The 21,323-nt window shown below is 43.3% G+C and overlaps 1 protein-coding gene across 1 annotated transcript in view; it reads left to right on the top strand.

The window, feature by feature from the left end:
- The window catches only part of LOC121009504 (carbonic anhydrase 7-like), a 34,060-nt gene that overhangs the window by 1,249 nt on the left and 11,488 nt on the right, over positions 1-21,323 (top strand). The window contains exons 2-4 of the mRNA XM_040442682.1: positions 107-136; positions 2,696-2,860; positions 12,608-12,756. Coding sequence (XP_040298616.1) covers positions 107-136; positions 2,696-2,860; positions 12,608-12,756 — 344 coding nt within the window. The remainder of the gene's footprint in view (positions 1-106; positions 137-2,695; positions 2,861-12,607; positions 12,757-21,323) is intronic.

Here is a 21,323-nt window from a genome sequence, read left to right as displayed (position 1 = left end):
TTTTAAGAATTGGGGAGAATATAATTGGGTTATTTCCTTACTTTACAAATGTTGGCACCATTTACACAAATCCAGTACATTACATCTATTTTTTTTTCCTTACCAGGGAACTGGTGCTATGGACGCGAGGAATGCAGTATGTGCATTATGTCTTAAATTCTAACAGTTAACGGTAATATGTAGTGTGCATAGCAATACATGTGTAAGCAAAGAGATGGGGTATCACCTTGGTTCTTACAAAGGCATTTTGAAGGCTATGGACCTCATTTTTGCATTGGCAATAAATCAGATATATTGGTGGAATAAAAAAAATTGGGGGACAATTATTATGAGAGTAATTTTTGAAGTCAGTTTGCAGTTGCCCAGTTGGGGCCAAAAGTGTCATAGTGTTTGATAAATCTGTTAGGTCTTTAGGTCTAACACTTTTGTATTGAGATGTTTCTCCACTTTCTATGCCACCCTTTTACTGGAGTAAGACTGAGACAATAAGGCCCCTTTCACACGGGCGAGTTTTCCGCGCGGGTGCAATGTGTGAGGTGAACGCATTGCACCCGCACTGAATCAGGGCCCATTCATTTCTATGGGGCTGTGCACACGAGCGGTGATTTTCACGCATCACTTGTGCGTTGCGTGAAAATAGCAGCATGTTCTATTTTGTGCGTTTTCACGCAACGCAGGCCCCATAGAATTGAATGGGGCTGCGTGAAAATCGCAAGCATCCGCAAGCAAGTGCGGAGGCGGTGCAATTTTCACGCACGGTTGCTAGGAGACGATCGGGATGGAGACCCGATCATTATTATTTTCCCTTATAACATGGTTATAAGGGAAAATAATAGCATTCTGAATACAGAATGCATAGTAAAATAGCGCTGGAGGGGTTAAAAATAAAAAAAATTAATTCACCTTGATCCACTTGATCGCGCAGCCGGCATCTCTTCTGACTTCTTTCTTTGCTGTGTGCAGCAACAGGACCTGTGGTGATGTCACTCCGGTCATCACATGATCCATCACATGATCTTTTACCATGGTGATGGATCATGTGATGGACCATGTGATGACCGGAGTGACGTCACCACAGGTGCTTTTCCTGCAATCAGCAAAGAACGAGACAGAAGAGAAGCCGGGCTGCGCGATCAAGTCGATTAAGGGGAGTTTAATTTTTATTTTTTTAACCCCTCCAGCGCTATTTTACTATACATTCTGTATTCAGAATGATATTATTTTCCCTTATAACCATGTTATAATATAAGGGAAAATAATAACATCTACACAACACCGATCCCAAGCCCGAACTTCTGTGAAGAAATTCGGGTTTGGGTACCAAACATGCGTGATTTTTCTCACGCGAGTGCAAAACGCATTACAATGTTGCGCATGTTCCCGCAATGCACCCGGACCTTTTCCCTCAACGCCCGACTTTCTCACCCGCTTTAGAAAATTTTTGGAAAAATAATTGTTTCTGAACACAAATCTAAGCTTATCTTTAACAAAATAAAACTTAACTTAAAGAGTAACTAAACTTTTATACTAACTTTTAATATGTTGTCCCTAACCCCCTAAAAAAATCTTTTTCTGATATACTTTATTTATTAGTTTTCTATTTTCACCATACTTTTTCACCCCTGAAGAGCACCATGCGCTAAAACTGAGCTGTTAGCGATGTACACAGTACTGAGTACTCATCTTATGGGACCGGGAAGGCTCATTGCTGCTCCTGCCCGTGCTCCCTGGACTATTACTAACTGCTGGTACCCTGTACCCATCTACTATGCCAGGATTAGCGGAGCCGCTCCTGCTTCTGCCTGCTCCACTCAGCTAAGAAGGCTTTCATGCCGTTTTAGTTGCATGTCCCTACAACCATACCATTGGAAAGTACATGGAAGGGGTTTATTAAACATTTCACAGGAAATCTTTAAAGGGTTTTCCAATAACCAAAATGTATCATCTGTCCACAGGATAGGTGACAACTGTCTGATAGGTGGGGGACTAACTGCTGGGACCCCATTGATCATGAGGATGGGGGCTCTTTGTTCGCCCATTTGAATGGAGTGCCGAGGAATCTATGTGACTTCCGAAGATTGCAGCACTTGGTTAATTCTGGGAATCCCACTGAGTTTGATTAGAATGGCATTGTGCAAGTTTGACTGCTGCTCCATTCAAAAAAAGGGAACATGGGACCCCCTGCTCTAATGTTTGGTAGGAGTCCCAGAGGTCAAACCTCCACGGGTCAGACACTGATTGTGGAAAAATCCCTTCAACAAGCAAACAAACCTGTATCAGTTTAGAGAAGTGACTTTGCCAGGGGTGTAGGTAAAGGCTCAGGGGCCCTGGTGCGCGAGGTCAGCTTGGGCCCCCCTTCCTTCAGTACTTTGTGGCCAGGGGCAGGGAAGCACATAGCCTTCATGCTGGTTGAGGCACAAATTGAAACAGCACTGGATTTTTCAAATGTATACCTCCCTAAATTCCCCATCTTTTACTATGATTATGTGTAGATACACCTTTTGAGTATTTGATGCAGACAGATTCTATCAGTATCCCAGTAACATGTTCAGACACGTGGATACTCCAATAATATAAAAAGGATACGTTTTATTATACAGTAATTATTACTGCTGTTGCTTGTCATTATACTGAAAACCGTAATTTAAGTTTATGGAACAATGTACTGACTATGTGTACGTCTTATGATTACTAGAACCCAATACATGGCCACAGAATTACCCTACATGTGGGAACTCTTCCCAGTCACCCATCAATATTATAAACTCAGAAGTCCAACTCGATAATAATTTGCAACGTATTCACATTTTCGGGTGGTCGCGGCCTTCCACAGGTGTTGTAACTAACAACGGACACACAGGTAAGCCACATTTTTTTCATATATGACACCAGAGTAACTCCACTCTTGGTGTATTAGTTACTCCGGCTCTCCAAGTCGCTAGATTTATTTATCCTTGGCTGCAGCATTCATTACTCCCTTTGTGTCACTTTCAGCCAGTTCCTCACATGATACTGTCGACAACCATGTCCGCAGGGTATAGGATAATTCACAAACTTGCCTGAATAGAACGTTAAAATAAAATAATAAACCTTTATTGTGCAATTTCACTTTAAAACTGGAATCAGTTTCCTAACCAGGGACAAACAACTTTTGGATCCAAGATCCTGAAAAAACTATCCAAATTTGCAGATGGTTCCCCGATCATACTTGGAGGCGATTTCAACCTGGTGATGGACCCACTGCTGGATTCCTCATCTGGTAAGTCCTCGATCTCCCCGAGTTCTCTGCGCAGTTTTAAATCCGAGCTCATGGCACTTCGCCTGGTGGATCTATGGCGCATTTTGCATCCAGGTGTCAGGGATTATAGCTTCCACTCTCCAATCCATAATAGCTATGGTAGACTCGATCACATCTTTATATCTCAACAACTGCTGGACTCTGGGCCTAAATGCTCTATTGACACTCGCCTGTGGTCTGATCATGCACCGGTGTGTGGCATTATTTCCTCCCAACCTTCTTACCCCCGGCCCTTCTCATGGAGACTGAATGATAATCTGCTATCAGATGTAGCCTGCCTAGCAGACATCAGGAAAGCTATTACCAACTTTACTAATGATCATCTAACGGATATGACCGCCCCCCCTATTAAATGGGAGGCCCTCAAATGCGTGCTTAGAGGGGTGTTTATTTCACATGGCTCCAGACTGAAGAAGGAACGCTCCCATAAATTGAAATCTCTTCTATCTGACCTTGCCATAAAAGAAAACCTAAACAAAAATTCCCCTACTGACACCTTAAAATCAGACATTTCTCTAGTTCAATATCAAATATTGCAGATCCTAGACCAAAAATCATTATGTTTTAGGGATAAAATTAGACACGGGTTCTTTGAATATGGTAATAAATGTGGAAGTTGGCTAGCTAGGGCCTTACATCCCCGAACTGCTCTGACTCACGTGCCATCAATTAATACAGGTACTGGAAGCTCTGTACACAACCCAGTAGATATCACAGCGGAATTTCAATCCTATTATGCATCCTTATATAATTTACCAGCATCCGCTCTCTCACGAGAACCCCTTAGTGATGAAACTCGTGAATACATAACCCAATTTGGCCCTACACCTATATCTGACGAGGATACAGCCACGTTGGAAGATGATTTCACCCTCCCTGAGCTAGAGTCAGTGATCAAGAACCTGAAGAATGGGAAATCCCCAGGCCCTGATGGATTGACCGCACGGTTCTATAATATTCTCCGAGAAGATCTTACACCCTTATTGGTTGAAACCTTTAATTCCATCTCACCAGATTGTCCATTTACACGACAGGCACTCCAGGCACATATCACAGTCATCCCCAAACCAGGCAGGGACCCAGCGTCATGCTCTAATTACAGGCCTATCTCCTTGCTCAATGTGGATCTCAAAATGTATGCCAAGCTTTTGGCTCTGAGGCTCCATCCCCACATTCCAGGTTGTATACACAAAGAGCAAGTAGGATTTGTACCTAGACGAGAAGCCCGAGATAATACACTTAAAACGCTAGGGCTGATAGCGAGAGCACAACAAACCAAAATTCCACTATGCCTTCTCGCTGTAGACGCTGAGAAGGCGTTTGATAGGGTAAGCTGGCGGTTCTTAGAGGAGACCCTACGCCACGTTGGCCTAGGAGACAAAATGATCTATAGGATATTAGCTCTTTATTCCTCCCCTTCAGCCTGTGTTCGTGTTAATGGACTTCTTTCTGCCCCTTTTGAGATCCGGAATGGAACACGTCAAGGGTGCCCCTTGTCGCCCTTTTTATACACCCTTGTGATGGAATCCCTGGCTAATGCTCTTCGGGCAAACCCTTCCATTTCGGGTCTCAAGCTGGGCAATAAAGAGCACAAACTGTCCCTGTTCGCAGATGACCTGCTTATTTACTTAACTTCTCCCAGGATTGGCCTGCCCTCGATTCTTCGTGAATTTGATCTTTTTGGGCGCCTTAGTAACTTTAAAGTCAATGTGCAGAAATCAGAGATTTTAAACATAAACATGCCCCAACGGGAAGCAGATTCCTTAAGGGACTCTTTCTCCTTTAAGTGGACCTCCCAACATATTAAATATTTAGGAGTACATATCCCAGCCAACTTGACACATGTTTTTAAACTTAACTATCTACCTTTGCTTAGAGCTATTGAATCCAGTTTCCATAAATGGACTTCACTCCAGATTTCTTGGTTTGGGAGGATTAATGTGGTGAAAATGGACATTTTACCGCGTCTTCTATATTTGTTTCAGACGATCCCATGTAAAATCCCTTTAACCTATTTTGCTAAGATCAGGAGAATGGTATCGGTTTTTGTATGGAAAGCACCCTGACCTAGACTAAGTTATAGCTTAATATCTCGTTCTAAAGCTCTGGGGGGTACGGGACTACCAAATTTTAGCTCATACTATAAAGCGACAATCATGAATTGTGTGCTTGATCTATGTCACAACCGCTCTACTAAACTATGGGTAGAAATTGAGCATGAAATGGCTCCACATTTAGCCACTGGAATCTTTTGGTTGTCCCCTACCTCCTTGAATTCATTATCTAATTCGCAATCCCCGATGCTTCTATATTCCTTGGCTAGGTCCTGGGCTAAATTTGCGGTTAAACTTGGCCTTATACATTCTCCTGGTCCTCTCACGACACTCACGGGTCATGCAGATCTCCCCACAGGCTTGAGTCAACTCCCAGCTTTAGGAGACCATAATAGACAACCAATCAAATTAATAGACATATATAAACAGAATTGTTTACTCCCTTTGGAGGATCTTTCCCACATTATTCCTGCAGGCCCTGGGCGTTGGCTCCTCTACTTTCAGTTGCGAAGCTTCATTAAATCCCTGATACCTGGATCGCGGTCATGTCCCCCCTTAACTGAATTTGAAAAGATGTGCACAGCGAGGTCAGCTCCTGATCATGCTATATCTCATTTATATGCCATGTTGAACTCTGGGGAGAAAGAGGACTCTTCCACAGGCACCCAGGGAACTAAACTCAAATTCATGTCTGATTGGGAATCGGAACTGGGAGCCACCTTCTCTGTAGACCAATGGTCCAGATCTCTCCTCTTCACTCACAAATTAACGGTGTCTTGTAATTTACAGGAACTCAACTATAAAATCCTTAGCAGATGGTATAGGACCCCAGTGCGATTACACCAATTTTATCCTCAGGTATCTGATGCATGTTGGAGATGTCTTAGTGCAAGGGGATCCATGACTCATATTTGGTGGGACTGCCCGGGTGTAGCCCCACTGTGGCAGGAGATCTTTGACTTATATAATTTCTTATACAAAGCTACTATTACACCCTCACCTGCGTTAGCTCTTCTATCCATGTTCTCAGGGCGGATCTCACAGATTAAGAAGGGCGCCCTCCGATTGTTTATCCTAGCTATGAGACAGATAATTCCCCGTCAATGGAGGTCTACAGAGAGTCTTTTGAGAGTGACCTGGTCTAACGCCCTGGATTCACTAGTTCATATGGAAGAATTAGGCGCTAGGGATTCAGGATCTGCTACAGCCTTTTGGGGGACTTGGGACCCATGGAATCAATTTCGTACCTCCACATCTTTCCATGATTGGTTGACAACAGGTATTGTCCCTGGTAATAGCTCCTAAATACTACACTAAGTAGAATCTCCTATCCTATCCTATACACCCTCTCCCCCCCCCCCCCCCCTCCCTTTTGTATATGTCTTGTTTTGGTCTGTCACGTCTTGTGATGTCTTCCCGGTCTTATGTGGTTACTAATCTGGAAGTTAGAGAATAAATGCCGTGTATGCTCTTAGATTCATCTACGGAAGCCCCAACGGTACTAATACTTGAAATTTTGTTCCGTAAGACTAATTATTGAATGTAATACTACCTCAGACTTATTGGTATGTCCAGTTCTTGACCTTGTACTTTACTGTTTTGTATACTCATTGGATATATTTATACATTATTCAATTATACAATTTAATAAAATAATGATTGAACCGTAAAACTGGAATCAGACACTCTCGCTCATGAATGGAGTGACTCAGGCTAGGGTGTAACCCCAATTAGTGGAGGGGATCTGTATCTCAGCATTATTTGCTTAGATTGCTCTAGACACACGCAGCGTTGTTACCACACCTTCAATTTATATTCCCAACCCTGTATACCTCCCCTCAACTGATCTTGTACTCAACTGCTCCTGATGAAGTGCATAGAAACGCGTTGAGCAGGAGGGAGATATAAAGGGCCGGTATACAGGGTTGGGAATATAAGTTGAAGGTGTTGTGACAATGACGCTGCATGTGTCTACAGCAATCTTAGGCTAGTTTCACGCTAGCGGCAAGGATCTCCGGCAGGCTGTTCCGGCGGGTGAACAGCCTGTCGGATCCGTGCTGCCGCTAGTTGTACTTTTATTCCGACATGTCGTACTTTTATTCCGGCGGCCTCTTGGCATGTTTGCAATGCTGTCGCCGGAACTCCGGCCCGCCCCCATTATAGTCAAGGGGGCCGGAGCGGTAGTCCGGGGGCACATGTGCACTAACGGCAGGCTGTTCACCCGGACAACAGCCTGCCGGAGATCCTTGCAGCTAGTGTGAAAGTACCCTAAACAAATAATGCTTAGATACAGAGCTCAATAATTCCTGAAACCTGCTCCAATGGGCAGTTATTAGTAACATAGTGTCTACGTCACATGCTAACAGGCACTGTGATTTGTGTTTTAACCCCTTAAGGACCCTGGGATTTTACTCCTAATTATTGGGTAGTTGAAGTGACAAAAAATTGCAAATTGGCTGTTTTTTTAATTTTTTCCCCCCGCTATGCAATTTGCCGTATGCCATTAATATTGTTTTTTTTAATAGTATGGGCATTTTCGCAAGCGGCGATGCCCATGATCTTTATTTTTTTTATTGGTTAAGTATTTTTATTTTTATTTTAAGGAAAAGGGGGTGATTTGAACTTCTTTTTTTTTTTTTTATATATTTGTAAAAACTTTTTTTTTTTTACTTTTTTTTTGTCACCTTGGGTGACAATAACTGGCAATCATTCAATTGCCCATAGTATTCAGTGATGGCTAAATAACCATCGCTGAAACTTCATTTGCACTATATCTATACAAGGCTGCCACCTAGTGGCCTGTATTGATATATACATCTAGTTGACTCTGAAGCCTGCTTGAGGCTTCGGTCAATTAGCGCAAGGTAACAGGTTTCCCAAATTCAGCCGGGGAACGCTGTTACCAGACTGGAAGCGCGCAACTTCCGGTTCCGATCTGCACAGATGCTGTGGTCACATTTGACCACGGCATCTGAAGGGTAAGATGTATGCATTCAGCCTCATGGCTTATCGCATACATGTGCCGCGGGTCTCTGCTGTTTAAAATAGCAGGAAACCTGAGGCTAAGGCGCCCGCTGCACGTGCGAGTGGGTGCCATGTTTAGGGATCGGACCCATGACGTACAGCTACGTCATGGGTCCTTAAAGGTACTTATCTCCTGATAGTAAGCATTTACTGCGAAACAATAGTGCCTCCCCTCTACTAGTTGGGGTTACACCCTATCCTGAGTCGCTCCATTCGTGAGCAAGAGTCTCTGATTCCAGTTTTAAAGTGACATTGCACAATAAAGGTTTATTATTTTATTTTAACATTGTATTCAGGCAAGTTTGTTAGTTATAAATTTGAGGGACGTATACAACTCTTCACCAGTTTGTTATATTAGGTCTAGGATAATTTACTAAATTCTGCTCACCTGTAAGGGGGATTTATAGTAGCAAATGTATTTACTGTAACTAAGTGCACATACATCCTGTACCGGTTCCCAACAATTATTACTTGCTCACCTTTCCTGGTCTCATGGTGGCATGGACCCGCCTTCCACACATCTCCTCTTGCTGGCCTTCCACGCAGGCGGTGGCATGCTGGCCGGCCCAGCCTCACCTTCTCAACCTGTAAGGCATGTGTATTCTACGGCTCTTAAAGGGCCAGCGTGTGCATACCTTAGTTCACACCAGCCAATGGCTAGTCATCTATGGGTACTTAAGTACCCTTCCCTAATAGAAGGGTGCACAACCAATAGGTTGTCTAGCTTGCTAGTTCACTGCAAAGGAATGCTGCATTTGTCTACATTTGTTTATCTACATGTCTACATATACAGTTCACCCTGACAGTGTTAGGCACGCATATGGAGTATACATTCTTTTATTTTTTTATGACAATTGCTAGCTTGGGGGACCCCTTAAATAAGTTAGAAACCCCATTAAAGTCAAAATCAAGAGGTAAGGCTGTGGCTAGATGAGAAATTCTATCGTAGAAATAAAACTATGGCGACTAGTACATCTATATGCACTGACTAGCAAAAGGGTAACAATGTTTTGAACTTTTGGCTACAGCTTAGAATGTGAGACTACTAGAGATTAGAGAATTTTTCAAAAATTCGATTCGCTGGCCCTCAACTCTATTCATGCGCGGTGGTATTTGACTACCTGATGTCACACTCCGTGACGCCAGATCCGGCGGACTATTTAAAATCCTGTTTGTTATACCATTATTTGTTTGACAAAAACACGATTACAGAGTCGAAATGCGTCACCTACTTGGTTTTTCCTCTATGTGGCAATAAAAAAAGACACATTGCATCTACTTCTGCGAGTGCCGGTCTTCTCTTTAGAGTGGAGAGGGTGTCAGCAGTAAGTTTGTGTTGACGTCACAGATTATTTTGCCCTTCCTCTGATCCATCAGAAAAATAACACCCCCGAAAAATGGATCTTGTCTGTTGAGCATTTGCCTTCACTCAGTCAGCATTTGGTCAGTAATCCATCAGTATTGCTATTGCCAAAAAAAACAGGAGTGGATCCAAAACAAAGTGAACCGAAGAATATTTGCATGTCTTCTGTGTTTTGTACCCACTCCTGCTTTGGGCTACCAAATCATAAGCCAATTCTGATGCAGTGGAGGCTGAGGATGCGGTGGAGGATGAGGAGGCAGAGGCGGACATTGTCGCAGGACCAACGGCGTGGCAACGTGGAGGCGGAAGTTGCTGGTGTGGCTGTGCAGGAACCACATTCACCCAATGGGCCGTAAAGGACATGTGTTGTCCCTGCCTGTAGTTACAGCGCCACACGTTGGCGCTGCCATGCACTTTGGCGGACACCGACAGGCTGAAGGACTGGCCCACCTTCTGTTCTACATGTGTGTGCAGGGCTGGTACTGCCTTTTTGGCAAAGAAATGATGGCTTGGGACTCTCCACCTCGGCTCGGCACAAGCCATCGGTTCTCTGAAAGGTGCAGAGTCCACCACTTTGAAATGGAGGAACTGCAGCACCAGCAACTTGGACAGGAGCACGTTCAGCTTCTGCGCCGTTGGATGCGTGCACGCATACTGCTGTCTCTTGGCAATCGATTCGGTGATCAATTGCTGACAGAATGACTGACGAGGAGGAGGAGCAGGAGCATCAGGACCAGTAGCTCCCTTCACCTGAGATGGTGGAGCCTTGACTGCCTGAAACCGGGTGCGTGCGACTGGCGGTTGCTGCAGCAGGCTGGACCACCACATCAGAGCCACTATTGTCCCAAGCCACTTTATGGTGACGCTACGTATGTTGACGCAGGGCCGTGGTGCCAACATTGGCACCCTGGCCACGCTTCACCTTCTGCCGACATATTCTACATATGCAACACACCTATTAGAATGGCCGGGTAATTATATACATGTCTAATAATATCAGGAGGACAAAATACATAGTCACTAAACCAAACAGACGTTGGACACCTCCACACATAGATATTTTACAAAATTAGTAATTTATTGAAGATGATATCATAAAAATATCTGCAACAGCAGACTGTGGTACACAAGGCAAATATCTAAGCAAAATTGTTATTAAAGAATGATATCATACATATAGAACAGCATAATTAAATACTAGAGTAAGCAGCAGATAAGAACAGACAGTAAAGGACTGATGGACCCAGGGGAGGGCCAAGGGGTCGGCCACAGCAAAAATTCTGGCTGAAAATAGAGTGAAAATAATAATAGTAATAGTGATAAACAAGACTGCCAGCAAGAGGCAAAAAAAACGAGTTTAAGTAAACCTGTTTCAAAGAAACTAGGTACAAGGATCCACAAGCTGGCAGTCAAAAGTAAACTGACAAAAGAGAATAAAAGTCTATTACCAGATGCTGCGTGTCGGCCCCTCGGTCAAACCCTGCCCAGGGTTGATGGGCTGACTTGTTGACTCCAATATCTTGCCTGGACGCCCACCTTTTTGCTTTGGAATGGAAGGACAGACTTCATTGCACTCACATGATGCAGTTTGGCAATACCGAGATACCGCTATCGATGAGCTGGATGATGCTGTTTCTCTTTTCTTGGGAAATCTTCTTCATGGCTGCTCCTCGATTCGAACCAGTGACCTTTCACTTGGGAATCAACCTAATAACACGCTGAGCTATTAGAAAAATGTAAGAACAGGTTGTATTTTGTAGTCTACAAGAAGAAAAATAGTGTTCTACCACCAGGAGCAAAACAGTAACAATGCAGTTGTATGACAAGAATCTTCAGAACTAATCATATGCTAAATAGTTAAAATTCCAATTTATCAATGAGATAGCCAAGATGATTGTCTATAAAATGATGGTAGTCTCACGTTCAAATCTGTAGTGGATGGTGAGATATGGAGCCTGAAAGTCAAAAGTTCAAAATATTCTTGCCCAGTGTATATGTGTTAGTTTGTTCTTTATAGGCTCCTATGTGCCTTGATGGATCTCAACCAAATTGAGTACATACGGTATATTCTTCATTCTCCAACTTAAAATACAGGGGGTTGTCAAATCCAATGTAACATTAACTGCTGAGGCACTGCCTCTCACTGCCTCTCATCTCCCTACATATGCTGTCTGCCCCTAGCAACCAGTCACCGCACAGCTTTCATTTTATTACAGTGCGTCTCAATGCTCTCCTTGTGTGTTGTCAAAAAATAAGGTCCTTTGTGATTCAGAGTGATAATCTCCCCACATGCACAGTCTAAAAGACAAACTGTTTGTTGCCCATAGCAACCAATTATGCAGGGTGCATTTTATACACTAATGTAACTGTAACTGCTGAAGCACTGCTTCTCACTCTGCCCCTCATCTCCCTGCATGCACAATCTAAAAGACAAATGTTTGTTGCAGATAGCAGCCAATCACAGCACAGCTTTGATTTTACTACAGTGCTTTTTATAATACAGTAGACCTATGTTTCCCCAAACTGGTGGTTCTTCAGCTGTTGCAATAGAGCAACTCCCATCATGCCCTGATGGCTCCAGGCTGTCAGGGAATCATGGGAGTTGGAGTTTTGCAACAACTGGAGACCTACAGGTTGGGTTATAGTACTGTAAGAAATGCAGTAGCAAAATAAAAGCTTGGCTGCTATGGGCAACAAACTGTTTTTCCTTTAAGGGGTCTTTACACAGCCTGAGAATCAAGCAGAAAATTACTATGTACGAACGCTCATTGTAGATAATCTGCCGTTGTAGAACTGCCACGGATTATACGATGAAAGAGCATAATGGCATAAATTATATAAATCCTAATGTTCTTTGTATTTCTATAGTTGAGGTGGTCTTGAGTGCAGATTATTTTTTGGCCGGTGCTGGACTTCCTAATGTCTATAAGTTTGCTGGATTTCACCTCCATTTCGGCAGTCTGCTTGCTGGAGAAGGGTCAGAGCATCAAATTGATGGCCAAGCCTACCCACTTGAGGTAAGTAATTCTACAGAGAATAATATATTGCCCATCATTTTCCCACTCATCTCAAAACCTACAGAAAGTGCTGTACCTGACCATACTCAAACAGTATGGTCTTGCAGCGAGTTCACACTACCACCTACTGAGATGAGGTTAGTCTCAAACAATTAAAGGGAGTCTTTTACGCAGATTCACCCTATTAACCTAATAACAGTGTTATGTCCACGGCATCCCCCTATTAAAACGGTGCTTACCGTTTGTTCCTTGCTAGCATTGTTGTGGAGAAAAACACTTTTAATCCGCATGTAAATGAGTCTGTGAAGGTGCCCAGAGGCGGCGTTGCAACGGCCGGTGCCCAGGCCCCTGGGTCATCTTCATATGAAGGCACTCCCCCTCCGCCGCGTCTGCCCGCCCTTAGTCTCTGTTCTAACCTCCCTCCTCCCGTCCGTTATCCCGCGCATGTGCCGATGAACGCGATATCGGCGCGTGCGCATTGAATGAGCACTGTTGGGCCGGGGCATCGCAGTTTAGCGTGCACATGCGTGGGATTACGGACGGGAGGAGGGAGGTTATAACAGAGACTAAGGGCGGGCAGACGCAGCGGAGGGGGAGTGCCTTCGTATGAAGATGACCCAGGGGCCTGGGCACCGGCCGTTGCAACGCCGCCCCTGGGCACCTTCACAGACTCATTTGTATGCAGATTAAAAGTGTTTTTCTCCACAACGATGATAGCAAGGAACAAACAGTAAGCACCGTTTTAATAGGGGGGATGCCGTGGACATAACACTGTTATTAGGTTAATAGGGTGAATCTGCGTGAAAGACTCCCTTTAATGAAATCAAAGGGGTAGCAACAGTCTCAATATAAACTAAGAAGGTGTGAATTTATTCCTTGGGGCAAAATCCTTTCTCGTGCACCTCTTATCAGCGCATAACTCAAATATCCTTCATGAGCCCGTCAGTCTTGCGCTTCCTATATTCAGGAGACAAGATCGCAAACTCCAGTAGTGAAGGTCCACAGCCATATTGATCACAAGCTCACAATTGATTCACGCGATTAAAATAACATCAACGCATATCAACAAAAAGTCCTGGCTCACACTCAGGAACCGACCAACCTGAGTTTCATGAATGCTTTTTCCGGACCTTCAGACTCCTTCTCGAGAGCACATTTAAATCCACAATACTCTACCACATATTTATATAAACAAATCCATATAAAAAATGTATTAAATATACATACATTATAATAAATACACAAAAAACACATCTCAAATCCCATCTAAAATATAACCTCTATATAGTTAATAAAAATGATCTCTTTCAAATTCCCCGCATTTCACAGACATCCGATCACTTGATGTAACCAATAAGGAAAAGACTTCTTAGTATATTACGCATCAGTGGAGTTACTAGAACTGACTGGGCCCCACCTCAAATTTTTGAAATTTCCAATGTAGTTTATACCTTTAGGTGTAAAAGTAAACTAGGGGGTTGCCTAGTGTGGGTTGAGTCAAATCTCACTTTTAGCTGTTAAATAGAGATGAGCGAAGTATTGGAAAATTCGTTCTGGCTGCTTTGCCAAATTTTACAAAAAAATTTGCTTTGTGGCGAATTACTTTGTCACAAAGCGCATTTCTTTGTAAGTAGTGGGTGCAATAATAGGGAGCGGCGATTGCGCAGCTCCTTGTCATTGGACCCCTCAGATGCCGCGTTCATAGCTGATAACGGCATCTGACATTAATATTAAAGTGTAAAATAAAAGAAAAAAATTAATATAACCATACTTACCCTCATCCATTTGATCGCGAAGAGCCAGCCGCCGCCATCTTGATTTTGCACGGCCCATGATGACTTCATCACGTTGGACGGCGCGGTGACGTCATACGTCACCGTGAACGGGATTTCGTGTGGGATCTTCAATCTAGATGGCGTCATCTGGCTCTTCGCACTCAAACGGATAAGGTAAGTATGATTTGGCTTCATGGCGAATCGAATTTTCCCTGAAATTCGGATCGAATCCACTTTGTGGACTTCGATTCACTCAACACTACTCTTAAAGGGACACTGACAGGCCGTTAGAGCATATAAAGTGACATATATTCTTCTATTGGTCTTAATATGATAAATTAAACTATACCATTATCACCCCTCACTGCCTTTCCGTTACTTATAAAAAGTGTTTTTATCAAAATGCAAATGACCTTACTTTGCGCCCAAGGGGCTGTCCCTCATTCAGTGCTGTGCCCAGCCGTGCCCCAACTGCCGTCTTCTAGTGCCGCCCAGCTCATTAGTATTCACTGCACTGGGCGGCTTTATTTTCTCCCGACGCGGCGAAATCCCGCGCATGCCCAGTACTATCTTCCTGGCATCAGCCTCATCTGGTCGCTCCGTGCCTGCGCCGGATAAGGTCCCCGGCACCCTCCAGCTCCAGTAGAAGATAGTACTGGGCATGCGCAGGATTTCGCCGCGTCGGGAGAAAAAAAAGCCGCCCAGTGCAGTGAATACTAATGAGCTGGGCGGCACTAGGAGACGGCAGTTGGGGCACGGCTGGGCACAGCACTGAATGAGGGACAGCCCCTTGGGCGCAAAGTAAGGTCATTTGCATTTTGATAAAAACACTTTTTATAAGTAACGGAAAGGCAGTGAGGGGTGATAATGGTATAGTTTAATTTATCATATTAAGACCAATAGAAGAATATATGTCACTTTATATGCTCTAACGGCCTGTCAGTGTCCCTTTAAACATAGACCACTGTGAAAAGTGCCGAGGAGAAGAAATGTCTCAAAAATGTCCCTGTTGCCATGACTTTTTTTAGGCCACAAAACTGATTTCATAAATGCCCCCCATATTCTTTAATACAAGTTTTACATTTTCAAAAAGTTCTACCAACATACTGGAAGGTGCAACGACACTCCAGCATGTAGATCACTCCCACATGTTCATATCCAAAGTTATTTTCTTGATATTTTCCATTTACAAAACCCACACCAAATTTCAGTTTTTACTAACTCCTCCATTAGTTTTTAAATAGCTTTTAACTATTTTATTTCTAATATTTGGTGCTTTAGAAAAAATAAAAGGGCAGATTTTCTGGAAGTAATTCACCTATCAGTGGGTCACATTTTAATACAGACCTATTCCTTTTAACCATCCGTTTGATTGATCCAACATGATTTTTATATTGAGTCAAAAAGGCAAACCTCAATTTAGTTTCCTTGTAGATTTATTAATAACTTGCCCTCTTCTGCTACTTGTTTAATGCATTCATCAATGATTTTCTCATCATAGATCATTTCCACAAATCTCTTTTTAATAACCTCACTCTGTAGAAAATATTGATCTTCATCATTACAATCCCAAAGTATTCTCTTAAATTGACTCTTAGGAATATTTTCTAACCAAATGGAAGAATGGCAGCTTGATGTATCAATATAAGAATTCAAATCTACAGGTTTAAACATGTTTTTGTTTTCAATACATTATTTTCTACATGAATCTGTAAATAAATAAATAAATAAATAAAAATAGAATAAAATAAAACAAAAAAGGTGATAAATTGTATAAACTTATCCAAACCCCCTCTCTCCCTCTCCAAATCATTAAACAATCATCAATAAATCTCTTCCAAAAAATAAGACCCAGTTCCTCAAAATTCTGCCAGTTATTAGTGATAAATTCCCTTTCCCAAAAATCCATAAAAATATTAGCAAAACTAGGAGGGAATTTTGCTTCCATTGAAACTCACTTAGTGCTCATTCAGACGGCTGTAAGTGTTTTGCGGTCCACAAAGAATAGGACATGCTCTATCTTTTTTACGGGGCCATGGAACGAAACTACGGATACACCGTGTGCTGTCCTCATCTTTTGCGGCCCCATTGAAATTAATGGGTCCCCACCGGTTCTGCAAAACTGTAACTAAAAAGTGTCATGATACCAAAATAAATTAGTCAATACAGTCCACAATGAATAGCTTGTGTTATTCCCTCATAGAATTGTCATATATCAAATACAATTTAAGCATTTCCAAACCCTACTTCCTAGGAATCACTATGTACAAGGAAACTGCATCAACTCTAACTTAAACAAAAACAAGAAAAACAAAAAAGGAATAGTCTGCAATAAATCAATAGTATGTCCCATATCTTTCAAATATGAGGGTGATTAACATACTTTTTTAAAGAAGAGTCAAATTATTCCCCCATTTTACTAGTTAGACTGGAAATACCAGCCACAATTGCTCTTCCGTGGGGGAAATTGGAGTCCTTATGCAATTTGGGAAGATTATAGAGTACGCATGCAATCGGCTGTTTTATATACAGTCATATTCTCATTCATTTAAATGGTCACTAACTTGTCACACAACTTTGCATAAATAAAGTAGTACAAGCGACCACAAGAAACTTTGTAATAGGAGTGAGAAATATCTAGTTCTCATGTTATTAGGCTACTTTCACACTAGCGTTTTTTGCGGATCCAGCATGGATCTGCAAAAATGCTTCCATTGCAATAATACAACCGCATGCATCAGTCATGAACGGATCCGGTTGTATTATGTCTTATATTGCCAAGACAGATCCGTCATGAACTTCATTGAAAGTGAGTGGGGGACGGATCCGTTTTCTATTGTGTCAGAGAAAACTGATCCGTCCCCATTGACTTACATTGTGTGTCCGGACGGATCATCACACTCCGCATCCCAGGACGGACAGAAAATCGCTGCAGGCAGTGTTTTGGTGTCCGCCTCCAGAGCGGAATGTTGACTGAACGGAGGCAAACTGATGTATTCTGAGTGGATCCTTTTCTATTCAGAATGCATTAGGGCAAAACTGATCCGTTTTGGACCGCTTGTGAGAGCCCATGGCGGATCTCACAAACGGAAAGCCAAAACGATAGTGTGAAAGTAGCCCTTAGCTGTTTACCTCTCCCCACTGCTAATTGCTTTTCACTCTGAAAAATGCCTTAATACTGTCCAAGATGGACCAGCTCCACAGGAGGATCATATTATACATGCAAGAATATGGAGAGGAGAGGGGGGACGGGTGAGCAGAACACACAGACAAGCAAACTGCTAGAGCTACATAGGCTGAGATATAAACTTCCTAAGTGCTTTATTCACACCATACAGGTCAGTACCTCTCGATAATATCCTCCATGATCCTGGGGCTGATTCTGAGTGCATAGGAGATGGTTAGGAAGCAGATTCTCCTCTACTTTCTGTGTGCAGTGGTTGGCAGCAAGTCTCCATCTAACAAATCTGAGAGAACTGCAAACTAGACATTCACTATGCACAAAGGAAAAACTGCAACAAAAAAAATACAGATATAATGTCCAGAAATAGTGTTATTTCTCATGTACACACACTTTTTAATATGTCATATGTACTTTGAATTAGTAGTAATCTCTTAAATTCCTTATCTAAATATTCCATTCCCAAAATCACAACTAACCACCCCCATCATTGGGGTTAACCACTATTTTAGTATTTTGTAAGTCTTTTTCTTTATAGGTCAAAATGGATGCAAAAGTTTTTTGGATTTATTTTTTCCAAATCTCATAACCGCTTGCTTAAATTCTTCAATACACTCATTTTGGGGGTATTTAGGGTGAAAGGAAGATTTATTCTTTAAACCTGTATGTACGGAACCCGTATATTTATGAAATGGGTCAGAAAAATTGATTGGAACCAGCATATTTGCACAATTTAAGTTTCTTCACATATTTATGTACAATAAGAAAAAACTGAAAGAAGGATATATGAGTTGATAGGAGGTTCACAAGAAAGAAGGGCATCGCCCCAAGAAATGAATTCACATCTTCTGGGAAAATCTGGAAGTGAGATATGTATCACCTAGTTCACATTGAGATTGTTGGAAAGAGCGGCGCATATCCTTTGGATTTTATTGGTGTACCTGACCTTGTCAACATGTACGGAAGCACCAGATACATTTTTCTCATTTTATTCGGCCTGGTGATATTAGATAGATGTTCACCTATGCAAATCTTTACTTTTCCGGTTGTACAACTAATATAGAGGCACTGTTTACTGCAACCAGTATATAACACGTTCACAAAAATTGTATATCTGTTATCACCTGACCTTGACAAAGGATGTGGGGGATTTCACACCTATTCATGCCACATTTATAGCACCTACTGTAATTAAAACGTGTTTTCTGTGATTTTTTTTAACTGATGAGCTATCCTCTGGACGGGTTATCAGTATCTGATCGGTGGGGGTTCAACACCTGGGACAACTGACGATCAGCTGTTTAAGAAGGCATTGGCCCTGGCATTAGTGCCAAGGCCTTCTCTCAGCTCACAAATAACATTGTATCGCACTCAGCCCCATTCACTTCTATGAGGCTGAGCTGCACCTAGGCCAAATGACCGATTAATATGTCGTTTCATGGCCTAGGCCAGTGGTCGGCAAGCCGCGGCTCGCGAGCCACATGCGGCTCTTTACACACTTTAATGCGGCTCTTCTGCAGGGCTCCAGATGCCATTAGCGACTAGACCCGCCGCCGCAGCTCTGCTCAATACAGCGGCGGGCACAGGAGATGATCGTTCTCAGCAGCGCAGGAGGAGTCTCTCCCTCCCCCCTGTGCTGCTGCTGTCCCCGCCGCTGCCAATAAGAAGAGGCAGGAGGAGGAGGGGAGGGGCTGTGGCCACTGCGCCACCAATGAAGAAAACTGACCTGTTAATACAAATACAGGAGGCGGGTGCCGGAATCAAATAGCCGGCACCCGACCTCTGTGACAGGGAGCTGCGATCCGCTGCAGTTGAGTTAACCCTTCAGGTGCGGTACCTGAGGGGTTAACTGCCGCTGATCGCAGCTCCCTGTCACAAAGGTCGGGTGCCGGCTATTTGATTCCGGCACCCGCCTCCTGTATTTGTATAAGAAACGTTGGTGGCACAGTGCCCCCCCCCCCCCAGTATAATAAACGTTGGTGGCACAGTGCCCCCCCCCCCCAGTATAATAAACGTTGGTGGCACAGTGCGCCACCCCCCCCCCCCAGTATAATAAACGTTGGTGGCACAGTGCGCCCCCCCCAGTATAATAAACGTTGGTGGCACAGTGCGCCCCCCCTCCCCCAGTATAATAAACGTTGGTGGCACAGTGGGAAGTGCCAATGAGGGTTAAAAATAATAAAAGAAAATTAACTCACCTCCTCCAGTTGATCAGGTAGCTGCCGGTCTCCTGTTCTTACTTCTTTCTAGTTTCTTCAGGACCTGTGGTGACGTCACTGAGCTCATCACATGGCCCATTACCATGGTGATGGATCATGTGATGAGCACAGTGATGTCACCACAGGTCCTGCGTCCTGAAGAAACTAGAAAGAAGTAAGAACAGGAGACGATCAATTGGAGGAGGTGAGTTAATTATTTTTTTATTTTTTAACCCTCATTGGCACTGCCCACTGCGCCACCAATGTTTATTATATTGAGGGGGGGCGCACTGCGCCACCAATGTTTATTATATTGGGGTGATGGGGGGGGCGCACTGCGCCACCAATGTTTATTATACTGGGGTGTTGGGGGGGCGCACTGCGCCACCAATGTTTATTATATTGGGGTGATGGGGGGGGCGCACTGCGCCACCAATGTTTATTATACTGGGGTGATGGGGGGGGCGCACTGCGCCACCAATGTTTATTATATTGAGAGGGGGCGCACTGCGCCACCAATGTTTATTATATTGGGGTGATGGGGGGGCGCACTGCGCCACCAATGTTTATTATATTGAGGGGGGGCGCACTGCGCCACCAATGTTTATTATATTGGGGTGATGGGGGGGGGCGCACTGCGCCACCAATGTTTATTATATTGAGGGGGGCGCACTGCACCACCAATGTTTATTATATTGGGGTGATGGGGGGGCGCACTGCGCCACCAATGTTTATTATATTGACCTTGTACTAAGCATTCTGTATTCAGAATGCTATTATTTTCCCTTATAACCATGTTATAAGGGAAAATAATACAGTGAATAGACTTTCATCCTAGGAACCATGCGTGAAAATCGCACTTGCTTGCGATTTTCACACAGCCCCATTAACTTCTATGGGGCCTGCGTTGCGCGAAAAACGCACAACAGAGCATGCTGCGATTTTCACGCAACGCACAAGTGATGTGTGAAAATCACCGCTCATGTGCACAGCCCCATAGAAGTGAATGGGTCCGGATTTAGTGCGGGTGCATTCCGGTATTTTGAATGCCGGATCCAGCACTAATACATTCCTATGGGGAAAAATGCCGGAGCCGGCATTCAGGCAAATCTTCATTTTTTTTCGCCGGAGATAAAACCGTAGCATGCTACGGTTTTATCTTTTGCCTGATCAGTCAAAATGACTGAACTGAAGACATCCTGATGCATCCTGAACGGATTACTCTCCATTCAGAATGCATGGGGATAAAACTGATCAGTTATTTTCCGGTATAGAGCCCCTGTGACGGAACTCAGTGCCGGAAATGAAAAACGCTAATGTGAAAGTACTTTAAAATATTAAGTTTAAATCCCCCCTTTCCCAATTTTACATATAAAATATATAAACAATAAATAAATAAACATATTACATAGC

Source organism: Bufo bufo, chromosome 8, assembly GCF_905171765.1.
Source record: "Bufo bufo chromosome 8, aBufBuf1.1, whole genome shotgun sequence".
Lineage (NCBI taxonomy): Eukaryota > Metazoa > Chordata > Amphibia > Anura > Bufonidae > Bufo > Bufo bufo.
The sequence above is the reverse complement of the archived record's forward strand: the minus strand, read 5'-3'. Positions and strand labels throughout refer to the sequence as shown.